Source organism: Plecotus auritus, assembly GCF_963455305.1.
Source record: "Plecotus auritus genome assembly, chromosome: 4".
Classification (NCBI taxonomy): Eukaryota; Metazoa; Chordata; class Mammalia; order Chiroptera; family Vespertilionidae; genus Plecotus; species Plecotus auritus.
In genome coordinates, this window is record NC_137775.1 from 90,822,915 (window position 1) to 90,844,166 (window position 21,252).

Sequence of the window (21,252 nt, forward strand, 5' to 3'; positions counted from 1 at the left end):
TGAGGGCTCCCATGTCAGCTGGAGGGAACGGTCACTATTTCCATGCTTGAGTGAGCTCCGAGGAGGTCTGTTCTGCTCCTTTTAGATGGTTCTTTCCCCACTTTGGAGAGTTGCCTCACACCTGTGTGCTGATCAGGGAAACCCTCTGAGAATTCCAGAGCTTTCCCTCCTGTCCTGGGCTCTATCCTGCAGACTAGCTGCCTTGGCCTCCCAGGACCCCCCACTCCCCCTCCTCAGCTCCAGGAGACAGCCAGGCTCAGCCTGGGTTCCTCCTGTCTGCAGCCCGGACACCCTGCAGGCTACACGCAGGGCCACGGGGAGCTCACCTGGCTTGTTTTCAGTGTTCCCAGGATTACTGTCCTGTGCTGCTGATGGCCAATGTTCAGACGTCATTGTTTCATGTACTCCGCCAGGATTTTGGTTGTTAAACATGGGAAGGTATCTAGCAAGACTCACAACATTAAAACGAGCTGAGGAGCCTGGCCCGGTGGCTCCGTTGGTTGGAGCATTGTCCCTTCACCAAAAGTTTGGGAGTTTAATTCCTGGTCAGGGCACAGACCTAGGTTTTGGGCTTGATCCCTGGTTGGTTGTGTACAGGAGGCAACTGATCGATGTTTCTCTCTCTCTTTCTTTCCCTCTCTCTTCCTCCTCTCTAAAATCCATAAACATATCCTCAGGCGAGGATAAAAATAAATAAATAAAATGAACAGAGGGTCTGAAATAGACATTTTCCCAAAGAAGACCAACAGGTACATGAAAAGATGCTCAACATCACTCCTCATCAGGGAAATGCATATCAAAACCACAGTGAGACATCACCTCACACCTGTGAGAATGGCTACTAGCAAAAACAGAAGAAACAAGGGTCAGTGAGGATGCAGAGAAAAGGGAACCCTGGTGCACTGTGGTGGGATTGTGAATTAGTGTAGCCATTAGTGTAATGGCAAACAGCATGGAGATCCCTTACAAAATTACAATAGAACTATTATATGACCAGCAATACCTCATCTGGACAGTTATCCAAAGGAAATGAAGTTACTATCCTGAAAAGATATGTGCACCCCATGTTCATTGCAGCATTGTCTACAATAGCCAAAATATGAAGCTAACCTACGTGTTCATTGATGGATGAATGGGTAAGGAAAATATACTATTCAGCAATAAAAGAAGAATATCTTGCCAGTTGAGACAACATGGAGGGACCTTATGGGCATTATGCTAAGTGAAATAAATCAGACACAGAAAGAAAAATACTGTATCATATCACTTATATGTGAATTCTAAAAACAACAAATAGATACAGAGAATGGGTTGGTGGTTGTCAGAGTCAGGGGGTTGGGGTGAGTGAAATGGTGAATGTGGTTATAAACTAAGCAATCCCTGGGATGTAATGTACAGTGCGGTGACTATAGTAATAACACTGTGTTATATATTTGAAAGTTGGTAAGAGAGTAAATCTTAAAAGTTCTCATCACAAGAAAAAATAATGTATAACTACGTCGTGTGGTGATGGATGTTAATTGGACTTATTGTGTTGATCGTTCTGCAATATATACAAATACCCAGTCATTATGTTGTACAGCTAAAACTGATATGGTGTTATATGTCAACTATATCTCAATGTTTTAAAATCCACATAAGAAAAATCATGAGAAACACAAAAAGGAGCAAGGAAAAGCCATGGTAACAGTACAGCACAAAAGAGGATAATAGGAAAAAATCCAAGCGTGTAATTAATCACAAATATAACGGATAAAATTCATTGAGTAATAGAGCATCAGCTTTTTTAAAAAAAATGCAGGTATAATAAGCCCTAGCCAGTTTTGCTCAGTGGATAGAGCATCAGACACAGACTGAAGGGTCTCAGGTTCGATTTCAGTCAAGGGCATGTACCTCGGTTGCAGACAGAAGCAACCAATCGATGTGTCTCTCTCACACTGATCTTTCTCTCTCTCTGTCTCCTCCCAAACACTCTCTAAAAAAATCAATGGAAAAATATCCTTGGGTGAGGATTAACAACAACATAAAATGGAGGTATAATAAGCTGCTTATTAGAGACACACTCGTACTATAGAAAGGCTGAAACTAAAGATGTAAAAATATGTAAGTCCAAAAGAATTTACTAGGAAAAAAAGTGAATCACATCATAAAGATAGAAAGTATACCACCAAGAACACATAACAGTTCTAAGCTTGTACTCAATGGCAGTCTCAAAATATAAATAAAAATAAGTAAAATTACAAGGAAAAATTTTTAAATCTACTGTCAAAGGGAGATTTTAACAAAATTACCTTAGTAATTGATAAAAAATGGGCATCCCCTAAAAACAGTAAAGATATAGAAGATTTGAAAGCCCTAACCGATTTGGCTTAGTGGATAGAGCGTCGGCCTGTGGACTGAAGGGTCCCAGGTTCGATTCCAGTCAAGGACATGTACCTTGGTTGCAGGCACATCCCCAGTAGGGGGTGTGCGGGAGGCAGCTTATAAATGTTTCTCTCTCATCAATGTTTCTAACTCTCTATCCCTCTCCCTTCCTCTCTGTAAAAAATCAATAATATATATATATTTTTTTAATAATAAAAAATGTAACAAGCTTGATCTAATGTACTAGTATATGTGTGTATAGACTATCATATATAGATAATATATTATCAGTTATAGTGTATCATAGCTATTTTAGGTACTATATGATCTGTTATATACATGGATATCTATTATACATAGATATTATATTCATGCTATTATATGCAAACTAGATAATACATGTACCTCATAAATAATCCTATATAATAAAAGTGTAGTATGCAAATTGTCCCCTTGACCGGGAGTTGTCCGGGAGTTCGACCAGGGGGCAGGGCTGGCCAGGGGAAGGGAGGGAGTACCCGGCTGGCAGCCAGCAGCCGGCAGCTGCTAGGGATCCTACCAGTGCACGAATTTCATGCACTGGGCCTCTAGTATATTTATAATAGATATTTTAATATATGTAGATAGATCTGAAATAGGTATAACAAAATTTTAAGATTTTGTAAACCCAGGAAATAGATACAAGGATATTTGGTATACTATTCTCCATAGTTTTCTCACACTTGATATATTTTATAAGTTTTTAAACTAATAATTATCACAAGAAAGTCTGAAATGAAGCACAAAGGCTCTGTTTTGGTCTCTACAGATGCTAACACAGAAGAGGGACCTAGGAGCTCAGATGTTTCCCCCTTTCACAAAATTTCTGTCATAAGTAGTGTCATTAGCAAGCAAACACCCTAGCAACTGGGATGGGGAAGAAATCGGACTAAGAATATACCCAGGTAAAGTGGGTATCCTATATAATAAAAGCCTAATATGCAAATCGACCAAACAGCAGAACAACCGGTCGCTATGATGCGCACTGACCACCAGGGGGCAGATACTCAACACAGGAGCTGCCCCATTGTGGTCAGTGCGCTCCCACAGGGGGAGCACCACTCAGCCAGAAGCCAGGCGGCGGGAGCCTCTCCCACTGAGGCAGCGCTAAGGAGCAGCGAGCCCGGCTTCTCCCGCCTCCACTGCAGGCAGGCAGCAAGGAGTGTGGGGTCCCGAACTGCGAGAGCCCCAGACTGCTAGAGGGATGTCTGACTGCTGGCTTAGGCCCAATCCCCATAAGCCGGCAGGCGGACATCTCCCGAGGAGTCCTGGGCTGCAAGAGGGCACAGGCCAGGCTGAGGAACCTCCATCCCCCAGTGCACGAATCTTGTGCACCAGGCCTCTAGTAGTATACAATATTCAGGCAGAGATTGTCATCTCTGTTTCCTCTGCAACATAAATGGGAAAGGAAAATCACACTTGAAAGAAACAAACGAACAAAAACACAAGAGGGTAAATCTGGTCCCTGCTCCTCCTTCTTGGCCAGAAGCAGATGTTTGATCTGGGTGTGAAGTAGACAGCGTGTGAGGATAAACTGGGAGGATCCTCCACATGCTGGATTTCTGTCTTCTGCGCGTCGCTCGGCCCTCTGCACATCGCTGCCTGGCATAATTTGACTTCTCCCATTCTTGAGCTGAGGCTGGCCCTTCCCAAAGCCAAACAGAGGCTAGAGCCTCAGACTCTCCTTTCCTCCTTGTTATAGCTCCTTTAGTGCCTACTGAGTGTCATACACAAAAGAATGCTTTTGAATATGTATCCCCGGCCCGGCAGGTGTGGCTCAGTTGGTTGAGTGTCGTCCCCTGCACCAAAAGGTGGCCAGGCCGATTCCCGGTCAGGTCACAAGCCCAGCTTAGGGCTCGATCCCCATTAGGCGGTGAGCAGGAGGGAGCCAATTGATGTTTCTCTCTCACATGGAGGCTTCTCTCTCAATAAAAACATATTTTTAAAGATGTATCCCCAACACTGTTAAAAGACATATTAAAAAATGAGTAAGGTTAAACCATATGTCCAGAAATGCACATTTGGGTTATAAAGAAGCATAAGGAAGTTGATTTGTGTCCATTTTTTTAAAACTTCTTTTTTGTTGTTGTTGCTGTTAATCCTCACCCGAGGATATTTTCCCATTGATTTTTTTTCTTTTAGAGAGTAGAAGGGAGGGAGGGAGGGAGAGAGAGAGAGAGAAACATCGATGTGAGAGAGACACATCGATTGGTTGCCTCCCACATGTGCCTGGACTGGGACAGGGGATTGAACCTGCAACCCAGGTACATGCCATTGACCAAAATCGAACCCACGACCCTTCAGTCCATGGTCTGATGTTCCAATCCACTGAGCCAAACTGGCTAGGGCTGTGTCTATTTTTAAAAAATATGTTTTTATTGATTTCAGAGAGAGGTAGGGAGAAGGAGAGACCGAGAGAAACATCAGTGATGAGAGAGAATCATTGCTCCACTGCCTCCTGCATGCCTCCCACCGGAATCGAGCACACATCCTGGGCATGTGCCCTGACTGGGAATCAAAGGTCAATGCTCAACCACTGAGCCACACAGGCCGGGTGATTTGTGTCCATTTTTATCCTTACTATAAAAGTAAGCACAGTGGTTACTTTTGGAGGGAGCCAGGGGACTGTGATTGGGATGGCACAGATGGAAACCTCTGGGTGGCTGAAGATCCATTTCTTAATACAAGTGGTGATTGCAAGAGCGTTTGTCTTATAATGTATTTGCTTTACAGTGGTTTTCAGCTGGTGGGTTTTACCTTAAAATAAAATATTTTTATTGTTATGTCCCCTGAATGAATGATGGATGGATCTAGGCATTGCGTTGCAAACATCAAAAAAGAGAGACAGGCAGACCCTGTGCCCCATGAGGGGAGTACTCGCCACCACGTGTAAAGGAGTCTTGCCCCAAATCGCACCTGAACCTGGTCAAACCTCTAGGTCCGACTTCAGTCGAAAGGACAGAGGAGCACTTTAAATGACAGCACAGGGACATAGTATAATCAGCCCCCTCCAGACTGGAGGAACTACAGGACAAATGAGGGGAGAGGAGAGGACATGCTGCAGAGCATGTCGATTAAAACAGACTAAAAGACATGTCCACCCATCACAATATGTGGACTTTATGTGACTCCTGCTTTTAAACAAATAAATTGTAAGCAAACATTTCTAACATTTCTAAACAATTGGAGATTTGAACACTGATGGAATATTTGATGACGTTAAAAACTCTTGTTAATGGCCCTGGCCGTTTGCTCACTTGGTTAGAGCATCATCCCAATATGCAAGGTTGTGGGTTCGATCCCCAGCCAGGGCACATACAAGCAGCAACCAATGAATAAAGTGGAACAACAAATTGATGTCTCTCTCTTTCTTTCTCCCTTCCTCTCTCTCTAACATCATAAATAAAACATTTTTTAAAATCTTGTTAATGGAGCCCTAGCTGGTTTTCTCAGTGGTTAGAGTGTTGGCCCAAGGACTAAAGGGTCTCGGGTTTGATTTCGGTCAAGGGCACGCACCTGGGTTACAGGCTCGATCCAGGGTCAGGCGGGTGCAGGAGGCAACCAATCAATGTATCTCTCTCACACCGTGTGTTTCTCTCTCTCTGTCTCTACCCCTCCCTTCCACTCTCTCTAAAAGTCAGTGGAAAAAATATCCTCAGTTGAGGGTTAATAACAACAAAAAATCTTGTTAATTGATATGGATGTAGAAGAAACAAGATTGGCCATAAATTTATAATTGTTGAATCTTATTATACTATTTACTATTTTCCACACTTTATTTTTGCTTCTTTAAGAACAGCTTTATGGGGTATAATTTACATATTGATAAAATTCACCAGTTGTAATGTACAATGTAATAACATTCTGTAAATTTCTAGAGTTGTGCAATCATCCCTACAATCCAGTTTTAGAACATTTCCGTCATGCTTAGAAAGTTCCATTGAGCCCTCTAGTCAATGCCCATTCCCACCCCAGCTGGTACTGGTCTGCTTTCTGCCTCTCTAAATACATATGTCTTTTCTGGACATTTACACTAAACTAGAGGCCCAGTGCATGACATTCATGCACTGGGGGGATGGGGTCCCTCAGCCCAGCCTGCGCCCTCTTGCAGTCAGGGACCCCTTGGGGGATGTCCACCCCTGGTGGTCAGGGGGAGCGCCGCTCAGCCAGAAGCTTGGCTCACAGCTGGCGAGCACTCCTACCTCCAAGGCAGCACTAAGGAGCAGCAAGCCCAGCTTCTGGCTGAGCAGCGCTCCCCCTGTGGGAGCGCACTGACCACCAGGCGGCAGCTCCTGCATTGAGCGTCTGCCCCCTAGTGGTCAGTGCGTGTCATAGTGACCGGTTGTTCTGCCACTTGGTCAATTTGCATATTAGGGTTTTATTATATAGGATGGGATCATACGACATGTACTCTTCTGATACTCTCTCTGTTAATGTGCGCTTGACATTTTCCATAATGAAAACAATTTTGCTGACTTGAACAATGACTTACGTTTGCATAGCATTTTGTGTTTTGTAAGGTGCTTTCATAAACCAGGTGAGTAAGGCAGGATAACATTTGTCACCAATTTTACAGATGAGGAAACAGACTCAGAGGCCTTAAGGTCACAGAGCTAATTAGTAACTAAACTAACTGAACTGGGATTTGATTCTGGCCTCCTGTCACCTGGAGATACTCCCCCGCACCCTCCATCATGCTGCCTCACTAGACTGCCCACTGCCCTTGGTTCCCCATCCCATCACTTAATGAAGGTGAAGGAGGTTGCCCATCAAGCCATCTGGCACATGAGGCTTCCTTCCTGAAGGTGCATGTGTGAGGGTGCTGGTGGGGGCACTTTTGTCCCAGGGTTTGTGTATCTGTGGCTGTGCCCAGAAATATCCTGAAATCTCTCCGCCTTCTCTTTATGTCTTTGTATTTTAAAACATTATTTTTTGTTATTTTATTTATTTTTTAATATCTTTTTATTGATGTCAGAGAGAAAGGGAGAGGAAGAGAGAAAGAGAAACATCAATGATGAGAGAAAATCATTGATTGGCTGCCTCTTGCACACCCCACACTGGGGATCGAGCCTGCAACCCGGGCATGTGCCCCAACCAGGAATTGAACCGTGATCTCCTGTTTCATAGGTCGACATTCAACCACTAAGCCACGCCGGCCAGGCTAAAACATCATTATTATGAAGAAAACATTCTTATTTTTAAGCCTGCTCTGGGACCCTATACTTTGACATTTTAATCATTATCATTCAGAAGAAACTCCAACGGTTTTCTCTGGGGAATGAGATTTGGGGTCGCAGGCCTCACTTCCCATTGCATGCCCTTTGTTCCATTTGAATTTTTTGTCCTATATTTGTGTTATTTTTATAATAAAGTGAAGGGGAACTCATTATTATTACCGGTGAGCAATGGTGTGTTTGCCTGTCTCCCTGAAGATCCTACTTCTATCAGCTTCTTAGGATTGAGCAGATTACAAAGTGCTGCCAAATGTAACTTAATTAATCCACTCTTTCACTCAACAATATGAATGCTTCCTATGTTCCAGGCACAAAATTAGAAGCTGGGGATATAGCAGTGAACCAAACAGATAAAAAGTCCTGCTTTCCTAGGACTTATATTCTACCAGGTGTGGAAAGATGCACATTAATAAATGACACGGTACATGGAGAAGGCAAGCCAGGGAAAGGTGACAGAGAAGGCTGGGGACGGGAGGCTGTCCTATTGAAGAGGGTGGTCAGGGAAGGTGACCTGTAAACAAAGGCTTGGAGGAGATGAGGGAGTGACCCAGGGACAAAGGGAACATCTGGGACAAAGGGTCCCAGGGAGCAGGAAATGTAAAGACTCTACAGCCATTGTGCTTGAGGAGCAGCAGGGAGCAGCCTGGCTGCAGAAAGGTCAGTGAGAGTATTTGGGCGGGGGGGGGGGGGGGGGGGGGGGGGGGGGGGCTACAGAGGTAAAAGAGTCACCGGATCAGGTGGGCCTGGTGGGCCTGTGGGGTTTTGGTGTTTTTGTTTGTTTGTTTTTAAACATGTATTTATTGATTTCAGAGAGGAAGGGAGAGGGAGAGAGAGAGAGAGAAACATCAGTGATGAGAATCACGGATCAGCTGCCTCCTGCACACCCCACACTGGGATCAAGCCCACGACCGGTGACGTCCCGGTTCATAAGTCGTTGCTCAGCCACCGAGCCACGCCAGCTGGGCGGGATTTTGGTTTTTACCCTAAGTGAGAAGGGAGCCATTGGAGGGTTTGAGCAGAGGGTCATGACCCAACTAATGTGCTCACAGGGTCAGTCTGGCTGCTGAGTGGAGACCTGACTGTGGCAGGGAAGTGGAGAGCCTGTGAGGAGCCTGCTGAGGGAGGTAAGGGAGGTTTGGGTGAGCATGGCTGCACTGAGGTGGTGGGTGGGTATCGGAATCTGAGAGCCGACAGGGGTTGCCGATGGGTTTGAGAGAGAAGAGCCGGGGATAACTCTAAGGTTTTGGGCCTGAGAAGCTAGGAGGATGGAGTTGCCTTTGGCTGAGATGGGGAAGACTGGGCGGCAGCGGGGAGCCAAGTGGGTGAGGTGGGGAGGACCGAGGGCTCCTCGGGGACAAGTTAGAGGTAAGAAGTCCAGGAGGCGGTGGGTTCCCCACACAAGGGTGTGATCACTCATCTTCTCAACTCCTCGCCATTTCACAGGTGTGGACACTTGCGCAGGGCCCGGCCGGGTCACGTGGCCGCGGGCTAGCGCCCCCTGGCGCGGAAGGTGAGTGGCGGCGGGGATGGCGGCGGCGGCGGGCGTGCAGGAGTGCGGGGCGCCGGGGCAGCCGGCCGCGCCGGGCCGTCTGGCCCTGTACTTCTGCGGGAGCATCCGGGGCGGACGCGAGGACCAGGCGCTGTACGAGCGGATCGTGTCCCGGCTGCGGCGCTTCGGGACGGTGCTCACCGAGCACGTGGCGGACACGGAGCTGGGCGCGCAGGGTGAGGGGCTGGGGAGGGGGCGCCCCTTTACCGAAACTGCCCTCGGGGCGGTGGCCGCACGCCACTCCGTGGCGCGAACGGTGGGCCCCAGCCAGCGCCCCGCCCAAGAGGAAAGGGAGCCGGAATCAGACCGCGCGTGTCCGCACGCAGCTGCGGTGCGCGCCCAGCCTCCGCGCTCAGTTATTATCTTGGCCTTTAGCTCCTTCTTGGAGCACTTTCTCCAGCTCTTTCCGGGGAAGTGGGGGTGGGGTGGGGTGGGGTGGGGTGGGGTGGGGGGGAGGCAGAGTGGGCGCAGACGGGGCTGCTTTTCTCCACGTCCCGCTGGTATCTTCTCCCCCATCTGAGACAACGCTCATCCTCCTTCCTGCGCCCCCGCCCCCCAGCTGCCAGCCCTTTCTTAGACCCGGCAGACCCCGCGCTCCGCCTCCACGGTCTCCCTCGTCCTGTGGTCAGGCTGTTACTTACTGTTCTGCTCCTGCCGCTGCGTTTTTTTTCCTTCTCCCCAGTTTTACTGAGCGGTAATTAACGTAAGTCTAAGGTGTACAGTTTATGGGCTCAACTTTAATATAGAGTGCAAGGATTAGCACAAAAGTTTAGTTAACATCAGTCACCTCGTGAAAAAAATTCTTTTCCTTGTATAAGAACTCCTAGGATCTCTTAACAAATTTGAAATAACCATACTATGGTCATTATGTACGTTACAGCCCTAGTACGTATTTTATAACCGGAAGTTGGTACCTTTTGACCACCTTTATCCAATTTCCCCATTTCCTGTCCCCCACCTCTGGTAACCACAAATCTGATCTTTTTTGTTAGGAGTTTCAGTTTTTCTGTTTTGGGGTGTGTGTGTGTGTGTGTGTGTGTGTGTGTGTGTGTGTGCGCGCGCGCACGCGCGCCACATATAAGATTCCACATATAAGTGAGATCATACACTATTTGTCTTTCTCTGTCTGACTTATTTCACTTAGCATAGTGCCCTCAAAGTCCTTCCGTGTTCTTCCAAATGGCGCTTTCCTTCTTTCTCATGGCTGAATGATATTCCATTGTATATATACACCACAACTTCATCTATTCATCCACCCATAGACACTTATTTTCCAGGTCTTGGCTATTGTAGGTAATGCTGCTTTGAACATCACTCCGACAGTGTTTTCATTTCCTTCAGTTATACTCCCCAAAGTGGGATTGCTGGATCGTATGGTAGTTCTATTTTTTATGTTTTTAATATATTTTTATTGATTTCAGAGAGGAAGGGAGGAGAGAAACATCAGTGATGTGAGAATCAGCTGCCCCCTGCACACTCCACACTGGGGATTGAGCCCACAAGCTAGGCATATACCCTGACCAGGAATCGAACCGTGACCTCCTGGTTCATAGGACACTCAACCACTGAGCCACGCCTGCTGGGCGCTAGTTCTATTTTTCATTTTTTTGAGGAACCGCCACACTGTTGTTCTCCATAGTGGAAATTTATATTCATACCAACAGAGCACAGCCGTTCCCTTTTCTCCACATCCTTGTCAGCATTTGTTATTTCTTGTCTTTTTTATGATAGCTATTCTAACAGATGTGAATTGGTATCTCACTGTGTGTTTTTTAATATTTTTGTATTGATTTATCTTTTTTTATTATTTTGTTTATGGATTTTAGAGAAAGAGGGGATGGGAGAGAGAAACATCAATTTGTTGTTTCACTTATTAATGCGTTCATTGGTTGATTCTTGTATGTGCCCTGACTGAGGATCGAACCTGCAACCTTAGCATATTGGAATGACATTCTCACCAACTGAGCTATAGGCCCAGGGCTCATTGTGTTTTTTTGTTTGTTTGTTTTTAAAAATATGTATTTTTTTTTTATTGATTTCAGAGAGAAAGGGAGAGGGAGATAGATATATGATGAGAGAAAATCATTGATCCGCTGCCTCCTGCACACCCCCAACTGGGGATTGAGCCTGCAACCCGGGCATGTGCCCTTGACTGGAATCGGGCCCTTCAGTCCACAGGCCCATGCTCTATCTACTGAGCCAAACCAGGTAGGAAATAGTATTCTTATTTAAAAATATATTTTTATTGATTTCAGAGAGGAAGGGAGAGGGAGAGAGTGATGAGAATCATTGATCGGCTGCCTCCTGCATGCACCTCCCTGTAACCTGGGCATGTGCCCCTAACCAGAATCAAACCTGGGACCCTTCAGTCGCAGAGCTACTGTCTATGTACTGAGGCAAACTGGCTGTGGCTCATTGTGGTTTTGATTTGCTTGTCCCTGATGACTAGTGATGCTGAACATCTTTTCATGTGTCTGTTGGCCATTCACGCATCTTCTTTGATAAAAGGTCTTTTCAGGTCCTTTGCCCGTTTTTTAATTGGATTATTTGTTTTCTTGCTGCTGAGTTGTATGAGGTTTTTTTTTTTTTAAATAAAAGTGGGGGGGGGGAAGCACATTTACAGTTGTTTATATGGAAAATAATATAAGAATAGCTCTGTGTTTCACATACTCACAACTGTAAACCTACTTTTGCCCCACCCTGTATTTTGGACATTAACCCTGATCAGAACATGGTTTGCAGATATTTTCTCCCATTCTGTAGGTTGTATTTTTGTTTTGTTGATTATTTCTTTTGCTGTGCAGAAAGCAGCTTTTTAGTTTGGTGTAGTCCTCCTTGTTTACTTTTTATTTTTTTGCTTGTGCCTTAGGTGTTATATCCAAAAAACCATTGCCAAGATCCAAGGAGCTTTTTCCTGTGTTTTCATCTAGGAGTTTTATCATTTCTGGTCTTACCTTTATGTCTTTAATCTATTTCGAGTTAATTTTTGTGAGTGGTGTAAAATAGGGGTCTAGTTTCATTCTGTTACATGTGAATGCCCAGTTTTCCCAACACCATTTATGGGAGAGTCTTTTCTCCATTGAGTATTCTTGGCTCCCTTGTCAAATGTTGGCTGAGTGTACATGCGTGGCTTTATTCCTGGGCTCTTGATTCTGTTCCATTGGTGTTTTTTTTATGCCAATACCATACTGTTTTGTTTTACTTTATAATATAGCTTGAAATCAGGAAGTGTGATGTCTTATTCACGGACAGATACAGGATTTGTGGGACTTAATGCAGTCCTGGGAGACCTCTTTAAAAAGACAAAATTGCCCGGGATGTTGGAAGGGGCCTGTATGAGGGACCCTAAAGCTCATGGTTCATGGTCTCACAGTATGTCCACCCCTGCCTGGTGGTTCTAAGGCTTTAGTGTGCTCAGCTATCATCTAAGGGAGCTTGTTCAAAATGCAGATTCCCATAGTTGGGATGAAGCCAAGCTCTTTTTTTTTTTTTTTTTTTTTTATAATATATTTTATTGATTTTTTACAGAGAGGAAGGGAGAGGGATAGAGAGTTAGAATCATCGATCAGCTGCCTCCTGCACACCCCTCACTGGGGACGTGCCCGCAACCAAGGTACATGCCCTTGACCGGAATCGAACCTGGGACCTTTCAGTCCACAGGCTGACACTCTATCCACTGAGCCAAACCGGTTTCGGCAAAGCCAAGCTCTTTTTAACAAGTTCTCCAGGGACTCTGCTCCGGTGCAGGTAGCTATGAGCCTTTCAGTCCTAACGAATGACATTTAATCAAGCTGAACACCAAGATCCTTACCCTCTTTCCCCAGGATACCTCTCCTACCTTGATTCCCACCACCCCCAACAGGCCACTCTGCATTCAGGCAGTGGTTCTCAAATTTGGTGGGAATGAAGCAGTTGGGCCCACTGACACCTGGGTCTTTGTAGTTTATCAAGTTCTCAGGTGATTCTGGAACCTACCAAAGCTTGAGAGCCACTCCATTACGCTTTCGTCTGGCCTTCCTCCATCCTTTCCTTGCATAGACCAGTCCTTGCTCCTGCCTGCCTTTCCCCCTACCTGGATGCTCTTCCTCCTTCTCTCCACCTGTAATCACTCTGGCCCACAGCCAGTTAGTCCTTCACTTAACCACTTGTATGCCATAAGCATCTATAGATGCAAGCAGTGGAACTTTTTAAATTAAATTCAGAATATGGTGGTGGTTAACTGGTTAATCTTATTTGTATCACACATCCCACCTTGCAGAGGATTGATTTTTTTTCTTGTGGCTATTCCATTTCCTCACTCCTTTTCATAGACCTTTAGTGTTGGGCAGGGCCTCAAGAGGTCATCTAGTCATCTCCCACCCTCCCTGAGCAGGGTGGATGTGGGAGTGGCTCGGGCGGGCAGAGGATCAGATGAGGGCGCGGCCCTGACCAGCTTCCCCTCAACCACAGGGGAACAGTCTGCTGAGGGTGACAGGTTCATCCATGAGCGGGACCTGGCCTTGCTGCAGCGGGCGGACTGTGAGTGCCCTCTCCTCCCTGTGCGCTCCTCTGGGGTGTTACATTCCCTGATCATGCCTGGCCTCCTCCCCTGCCATCTTTCTCTTACACGCCCAGATATTGAGCCTCAGTCTCATTTTTCTTCCCAGTGATTGTGGCAGAAGTGACCCAGCCGTCCTTGGGTGTAGGCTATGAGGTGGGCCGGGCTGTGGCTCTCAATAAGCAAATCCTGTGCCTGTTCCGCCGGAAGTCTGGCCGAGGTGAGCACTCCAAGCCCTGGGTGACCACCCCCTCCCTCCCCAGCTGAGGACCCAGCCCTCAGCTCCCTTTCTTGGGGGGCTCTGAGTAGTGTCTATCCCCAACAAGGACTGGGAAAGAGGACAGAGGAGGGAGTGTGGGAGGAACCTTCACCTGCCTCTGCCTCCCCAGTGCTTTCAGCCATGATCCGGGGAGCAGCAGACGGCTATCGGTTCCAGGTGTGGGACTACGAAGTGGGAGAGGTGGAGGTCATGCTGGATCGATACTTTGCAGCTTATCCTCCCGAGCAGGTGGCTTCCTCCCTTGACCCAATCACTTGACTTCACCCCTTCATTAAATTCTTCTGATCCCCTTCCTGCCTAAAAGTCCAGTACCAAATTAAAAGGCACGTCTACGCTTCTAACTTACATCTGTGTGTGGGGTGGGGCGGGGCAGGGCCTCAGTAATGTCCTCTCCTCCCCACCCCCCATACTTCACTTTGAGATGCAGAGAAAACCTGTAAAAGTCTGTAGGCCCCCAAGAGGAGAGCACTTCCTAATGCCCCAGACCCCTCCCAGGAACATTCAAGAGTTTAGAGCAGTAGTTCTCAACCTTTCTAATGCCGCGACCCTTTAATACAGTTCCTCATGTTGTGGTGACCCCCAACCATAAAATTATTTTTGTTGCTACTTCATAACTGTAATTTTGCTACTGTTATGAGTCGTAATGTAAATATCTGTGTTTTCTGATGGTCTTAGGCGACCATGGTCTTAGGTGACCCTGCTAGCAGTTCTCAACCTGAGAACCGCTGCTGTAGAGCCTAAGACCATCGGAAAACACAGATATTTACATTACGATTCATAACAGTAGCAACATTACAGTTATGAAGTAGCAACGAAAATAATTTTATGGTTGGGGTCACCACAACATGAGGAAGTGTATTAAAGGGTCGCGGCATTAGAAAGGTTGAGAACCACTGGTGTAGAGGAAGGCCAACCATGGGGATGGCCGTTCCCGTCTCCTCTGATGCTGGGCTGGGTCTGGGGCAAGTGGGCAAGCCTGTGCCACGTGGATCTTCATTTCCCTTTATCAGCTTAGGTCACATGGTCAGCTTTGGGCTGTCCCGGACAACGGAAGAGTCTGGAGGTCTAAAGAAAACTAGAGGAGGAGGGTGGATGTGTGGGGAGCAGGGGAGTTAGAACGGGCCTGGTTCAGAGAAGTGTATAGAAAAAGTTTATTCAGTAAACAGAAGAAGGTGCTGCAGATGCTGGGAACCGCCCCCTCTGAACACCCCAGGACAGTGGTTGGGGATGAACTCCTGGCCCCACAGCTCTGGGCGGCTCCGGGTGCTCCCTGCATCCTGCCCCTCAGTCATAGCTCTCGTCCTCATCCTCATCCCCGAAGAAGAAGGCATCCCGGTCCAGGTTCTCGGACTCCTCGTCATAGGAGAAGGTGTCATTGTCCAGCTCCTCATCAAACTCATCCTGCTGCCACTCGGGCATGTCGTCTTCGCCTTCCTCCTCCGTCTCCAGCCCCGAGGAGCCCCGGGGCCTAGGTGGGACAGATCGCAATCAATAGGGAGAGAGCCTCTCAGCCCCAGAGGAGGCCTGCCATATCCCACTCCCCTCTGGGGCGCAGCCCATACTCACCGACTGGGCACGTTGGACCCTTTCGCCTCCCGGGCCTCTAATGATGGATTCTGGAGACCAACCCGAAAGTCCTGGCAGAGACGGAGGACATGGGAGTAGGAGATAGAGGCCATTGGGTCTCTGCCCAGTGTTTCTCCAACCAATGTTCTCCAAGGGCCTACTAGGTACCATACCCCTGGCAGGTTGTTCCCACCTGCTCTCCCTCCCTCACCACAACACCAGAGGTGGTCTCCAGGGACACAGGACACAGGTCAGGCACACCGGCCTTGCTTCCGGAGCTTAGTGTATGCTCATATCTTTCCTACTCGTGACTTGTCAGTCTGTATGCTCCCTGAGGGTGGGACTCCTAGTTCAGACTCAATGTCAGCATATTACAGCTGAAAAGACCCTCAGCTCCCTTACTCAGTGGATCCCACCCCCTGACCCCCACTCCTGGGATTCTGAATCCACATCTGGGAAGTATGTCTGAAAAAGATTCCCAACGGATTCTGCAGAGCAAGGATCTGAGCTAATTCCTTTATTTTGCAAGAAATGCCAGGAGGTTAAGTGGCAGGGTCCAACAGCACCCAGCAGGCTGGCCCAGGAGCTGGGACCCCCCCAGGTCTCCTCCTGGGTGCTGGGGCACGGGAGGTCCAGGTGGGGCAGCCTACCTGGGTGGAATGCTGCAGGATGGCGAGCAGCCTTTCCTGGATCCGCCGGAGCAGCTCCAGGCCCATGTGGAGGCAGTCGGCCCGCAGGAGACGCAGGGCCGAGGCCAGGTCTCTGCACTGCAGCAGGAGCTCCTCTGCAGAGAGGGCAGGGCTCAGGGGCTCCCTCCCTTCTTCCCTCCCTCCATCCCCTCCTCCAGCAAACCCCTACTGTACATCCACCAGTTCTACCAACACCTAGCAGGCCCAGCTCTAGACACCCATTCTCCAGAGGCTTACACTATAGTGGTGGGGACAGATCATCCTATATAATGAAGAGGTAATATGCAAATTAACCCTCACGCCCTCACAAGATGGCTGTCTACGACCAGGCCGGCAGGGGGGTTAGTGAGGGACAACCAAACGACTGAACAGCAGGCTGAGTGGGGCGACCAGTCCAGCAGGTGGGGGGCCGTGAGGGGTGACCAGGCCGGTGAGTGGGGGGGGGCAGTTGGGGGCAACCAGGCCAGCGGGGGGGGGGGAGGGGCAGTTAAGGGTGGCCAGGCCGGCAGGGGGGGATGCAGTTGGGAGCAATTAGGCTGGCAGTGAGGGGCAACTTGGCTGGTGGAGGGGGGCAGTTGGGGGTGATCAGGCAGGCACGCAGAGGCAGTGAGGGGTGATCAGGCTGGTGGGGTGGGGGGGGGGCAGTTAGGGGCAACCAGGCAGGCAGGCAGGTGAGCAATTAGGAGCCAGCAGTCCAGGATTGTGTGAGGGATGTCCCGGATTGGAGAGGGTCAGGCTGGGCCAAGGGGACCACCCCCCCACCCCTGTGCATGAATTTCATGCACCGGGCCTTTAGTAATCAAAAGGTCAGGTGAAGACCTGTGCCCTTAGGCACTTACAGCTTGTACTGTATGCCTTTCCAGCAGAATTTTAAAAGGCCTGTGGTGATAAGGCTATGAGGAACAAGGAAGAGGACAGAGTGAAGGTGGGAAGCTGGGGTAGGGGTGCACGGGGGGGGGGGGGGGCAGGAGAGAGGACTGAGCAGGCAGGGGGCAGGCCTCACCCAGGAGGATCTGCAGGGCATTGGTGTGCAGCTCCAGGTTCTCAGTCTGCTGCTCCACCACGTCCATTTGCTCCGTTTCCTGGTTGTAGAAGCTGTACACGCAGGCATAGGCCAGCACCTAGGGGGGCCCAAGTCAGGCCTTCCGGCTGCGGGGAGGCACCTGCCTCCTACCTGCTCCCTTCTCCTTCCCTCCAACCAAACCGGTCAGAGGACAGTGCCCAGCCCACCAGTCCCCTTGGCACATTCCTCGCCCCCCCCAACCTTTCGAGCCTGCTCAAGTCCCCGGCAGGCATCGCTGAGGAAGGTGAAGGATTTGGGTGGGGGCACCTCATGGATGGCAGATACTCGGTTCCACAAGTTCACAGCAAACTCCTGTGCAGAGGAAGGCGGGTCAGCGCAGCACATGCACACACATCCCTTCAGAACAGCACCCATCGATTCGGACCTTGGGCCCCTCCCAGCCTCCCCCCTCCCTCCCCGCTCCTTACCCGGGCCTGGTGATGGAAAGTGCACCTCTCGTTGTAGTCCTGGAACCGCTTCTCTTGGCGAGCTGCCTTGCTTACCTGTGAGACACATTCGGGGGCTGCTGTGCTTCGCTGGGACAGCATGGGCTCGTCACACTAGCTACCATTCAGAGGCCTTTCAATGCTTTGCCCAAACTTTTAATCCTCAGGCTCTGTGAGGTAGGTCACATTATTACCCCCTTTTACAGGTGAGAATGCTGAAGAGTGGACAAGTAAACTGACCCAAAGCCACATACTAACTGGAAGAACCAGGTTCTGACTCAGTCCTTGCTCTCTGCTCTGCCCTGCTGCCCCGAGAATGCCCAGCCCACCCGGGCCTCTGTAGCCACCTGGGTGTGGAAGTCCCACTCTGCACCTCTGGTCCCCGTGCATGGACCTCCCAGCACTGCAGGTCTAGGTGGCTTCTGTCTTCTCCCCACTGAGCCACTGTCCCAACAACTGTTAGGCTGCTCTTCACACAGAGCCCTCTTTGCTCAGGGCCCCTCCTGCCTGCCTTTGGGCCTCTCTGCTCCTCGGTGCCCAGCCCCTTACCATGGCAGAGCAGTTGTAATAGTCTTTGTGATTTGGCTTCCAGGACTTGAGGCAGCGCCAGCAGAATCCATGGTTGCATTTGGCGCAGGTCATGCTACGGAGGAAGCTGTCTGGTCAGAGGACTCCTGCCTCTGGCCAGGGCCACACCAGGAAAGCCAGGGGCCTAGATGCACCACCAACGGTGTCCCTGGCCCCTCCACGCCTAACCTTTACCAGTTCCTACTGAAAGCACCCTTGCTTCTGAGTCCCCCATACACTGTAGACTAAAAATGGGGGGACATGAGATGAGGGAATCACTCTGGAGGGTGCCCAGAAAGGGTAGTTGAGTAACTGCCCTTGTTGCTCAGCTTTTCAGAAGCCCCACCACCCCTTTCTTACTACCAGGCCTCTACTCTCTCCTGTGCCTGCTGACTCCCCCAGGGCCCACAGCACCCCCTTCTTACTGCAGACACCCTTCATTCTTCTCGATGGGAGTCTGACAGCTGGGACAGCGCTTAGAGATGAGCTTGGCCAGGTGCTTGCTCTGGGCCTCCACACTCATGCCATCATAGTAGCCGCCATCATCGACCCACTGAGACATGTGGCCACAGCTGGCAGGGTAGTGTGCCTGGAGCAGGAGGGGAGGTGAGGACACAGCCCAGCCCTTACTGAGGGTGGCCCTCCTGCTATTGTTCGTGGGAGGCGGAAGGGAGGGAGGTCCCATTTGGAGGATGACAGGAGGAGGTGGCGGAGGATGAGGACAAAGCAGAATCTGCATGTGCTGAGCAGGGACGGGTGTGGGTCCTAGCTCAGCATCAGGGCTGGGGTGGGCACCCACCTCAGGGAAGCTACAGTTGAAGCAGGAGGCCCAGCCACACTTGGAGCAGGTGGTCCCTGAGCCCAGGCCCTGGCGGCACAGGATGCGGTCACAGCCCTGAGGGTTGGTGCACCACGTCAGGTTGGAGCAGCTGTCCACATAGCCACGCAGCAGAGCCTTCTCGTACTGTGGGGAACAGAGGTGCCACAGGTGAGGGCCTGGCTCTCTAGGTCGCCACACCTCTAGGCCCCCCAGCACCCCGCAGTCAGCCCATTCCCTGGGGTCTGCCCCTCTGGCTTGCACCGGAGCCTCTCTCAGAGGAGAGGGTACCTTGGAGATGACCTCTGGCGAGGAGACAATGGCACGAATGAAGGCTCCCGTGGGCTGGGCAGGGCAGTCGGCAATGGGACAGGTGCAATTCATCACCAGGTTCTGCTCGATTCGAGTTGTCAGATACTCATTCCAGCAAGACTGGGAGGGCAAAGGAGGGGGCGCTCAGGGAAGCATGGGAGCAGCACCAGAAGGGTGTCCTGGTCATCATCGCACACCTCTCCCCAATGATGCAGAAGGCCAGAGACAAGCAGCTTCTAGATCAACCTCAAAACTGACCCTAATCTTTCTGGCTTCCACTGATTTTTCTGGGATTGGTCCAAATTACAGTTGTCTTTGAGGATATGCGGGCCAGGATAGCAGCCTAATTATAATTGTTGGGATGGACATAGAGAGAGCAGGTAAAGAGAATTAAAATAAGAAAGATTCAAGTTCTAAGAAAGAATTGGCGAGAGCAAGGAGGTCAGAGAGGAAGAAGGCCAGGGAGGTGGGTCCCCTTCCCCACTGGGTGGCCTTGGACACTGCAAACACAGCTGTGGCCTCTCCTCCTGGCTCCATTGCTCACCTCAATGCCTGTCTGGAGGCTCTGTCCCCCCAACCTTGGCCTCTTCTCCACAAAACAGACTTGCCCACTGCAGCTCCCAAATCCTGAGAAACGGCACCCAGCTCCGCTCCAGTTCCAGGATCAGAACCTTCTTGAATCCTTGTCTTACGCCCATGTCACTGCCTCACCCTAAACCAGGTCATTGTCGATTCCTAAACTACTGCCGGAGCTGATCCCAAAAACCTCCCCACCCTTGCCTCTCCCCATCAAACCCACTTGGTTTATGCGTGATCAGCAGCCTGAGCCTCCTAGGATAGTCCATTAAGAACCCCTTCCCTCACACTGTAGATGGCGGAGCTTTCCAAACGATGCACTTGACCCCAGGAGAGGACATGTATCTGTGGTACCAAAGCTCCAGGATAGATGGGAAGCACTGGCCTGGACTTGTACTAAACAAAACAAGGATATTTTTTAATGGATTTTTAGAGTGGAAGGGAGAGAGAAACATCAATTGGTTGCCTCCTGCACATGCCCTTACCAGGCCCAGGGATTGAACCTGCAACCCAGCCACATGTCCCTGACTGGAAATCGAACCCGAGACCCATTGGTGCATGGGCCAATGCTCTAACCACTGAGAAACATTGACCAGGGCAAACCCCTCCCCCTTTTAAAAATATATTTTATTGATTTTTTACAGAGAGGAAGGGAAAGGGATAGTGAGTTAGAAACATCCATGAGAGAAACATCGATCAACTGCCTCCTGCACACCTCCTACTGGGGACATGCCCGCAACCAAGGTACATGCCCTTGACCGGAATCGAACCTGGGACCCTTCAGTTTGCAGGCAGACGCCAAACCAGTTAGGGCCAAACTCCTTTTCATATAGTGAAAGAAACCCACATAAATTGAGAAGTTGAATGCAAAATTCCTGTATTTCCAAGATAAAATAGGAAATTTCTCCAAATTCAGACAGCTACTTGCAGGCACATAGAGGAAACAGGATCTCTCACCACCAGAGGACAGCTTGGTTACCTCTCACCCTTAGGTACCCCCTCAGCTATGGGCTTGCTCTTGCTCATGCTGTTTCCACTGCCCAGCCCAACTGGTATTGGGTCTCAGGCCCTCTGACAATCCCACCTGCCACTCAAGGCCCATCCTGGGAAGCCACCTCCAACTGCTCCAGACCCCAGGCTTCCCCACCCTGAGTTCTCCTGCCTTTCATTTGTGCCATTTGGCCATGACTTAGTCATAGGCTCCTCCTCTGCT

The 21,252-nt window shown here is 49.5% G+C and overlaps 2 protein-coding genes across 9 annotated transcripts in view; one reads left to right on the forward strand and one right to left on the reverse strand.

Annotated features, from left to right (window-relative positions):
• The first annotated feature begins 9,142 nt into the window (after positions 1-9,142).
• Positions 9,143-14,342, forward strand: DNPH1 (2'-deoxynucleoside 5'-phosphate N-hydrolase 1). Its single transcript, XM_080667164.1, has 4 exons — positions 9,143-9,362; positions 13,636-13,704; positions 13,833-13,943; positions 14,113-14,342. Exons 1-4 carry the CDS (start codon positions 9,164-9,166, stop codon positions 14,259-14,261), a joined length of 528 nt encoding a protein of 175 aa, XP_080523290.1. The 5' UTR covers positions 9,143-9,163; the 3' UTR covers positions 14,262-14,342.
• Positions 14,343-15,140: 798 nt separating this feature from the next.
• The window catches only part of CUL9 (cullin 9), a 40,192-nt gene continuing 34,080 nt past the window's right edge, over positions 15,141-21,252 (reverse strand). For 6 of the 8 annotated variants that reach the window (XM_080665378.1, XM_080665377.1, XM_080665376.1 and 3 more), the window contains 10 exons: positions 19,443-19,583; positions 19,134-19,298; positions 18,760-18,923; positions 18,317-18,410; positions 17,750-17,824; positions 17,523-17,633; positions 17,262-17,379; positions 16,220-16,353; positions 15,570-15,640; positions 15,141-15,471 (listed from right to left, as the gene is read on the reverse strand). In XM_080665378.1, coding sequence (XP_080521504.1) covers positions 15,288-15,471; positions 15,570-15,640; positions 16,220-16,353; positions 17,262-17,379; positions 17,523-17,633; positions 17,750-17,824; positions 18,317-18,410; positions 18,760-18,923; positions 19,134-19,298; positions 19,443-19,583 — 1,257 coding nt within the window. In that variant the 3' untranslated portion in view covers positions 15,141-15,287. Of the gene's footprint in view, positions 15,472-15,569; positions 15,641-16,219; positions 16,354-17,261; positions 17,380-17,522; positions 17,634-17,749; positions 17,938-18,316; positions 18,411-18,759; positions 18,924-19,133; positions 19,299-19,442; positions 19,584-20,262; positions 20,436-21,252 lie in introns of those variants that run through there. The other 2 variants (XR_013960444.1, XM_080665380.1) reach the window with 2 other exon arrangements.

Coding starts and splice junctions, on each gene's coding strand:
- DNPH1 (XM_080667164.1), top strand. CDS start 9,164: ATGGCGGCGGCGGCGGGCGTGCAGGAGTGCGGGGCGCCGGGGCAGCCG. Junction 13,705..13,832: donor CTTGCTGCAGCGGGCGGACT/GTGAGTGCCCTC, acceptor TTTTCTTCCCAG/TGATTGTGGCAGAAGTGACC. Junction 13,944..14,112: donor CCGCCGGAAGTCTGGCCGAG/GTGAGCACTCCA, acceptor CTGCCTCCCCAG/TGCTTTCAGCCATGATCCGG.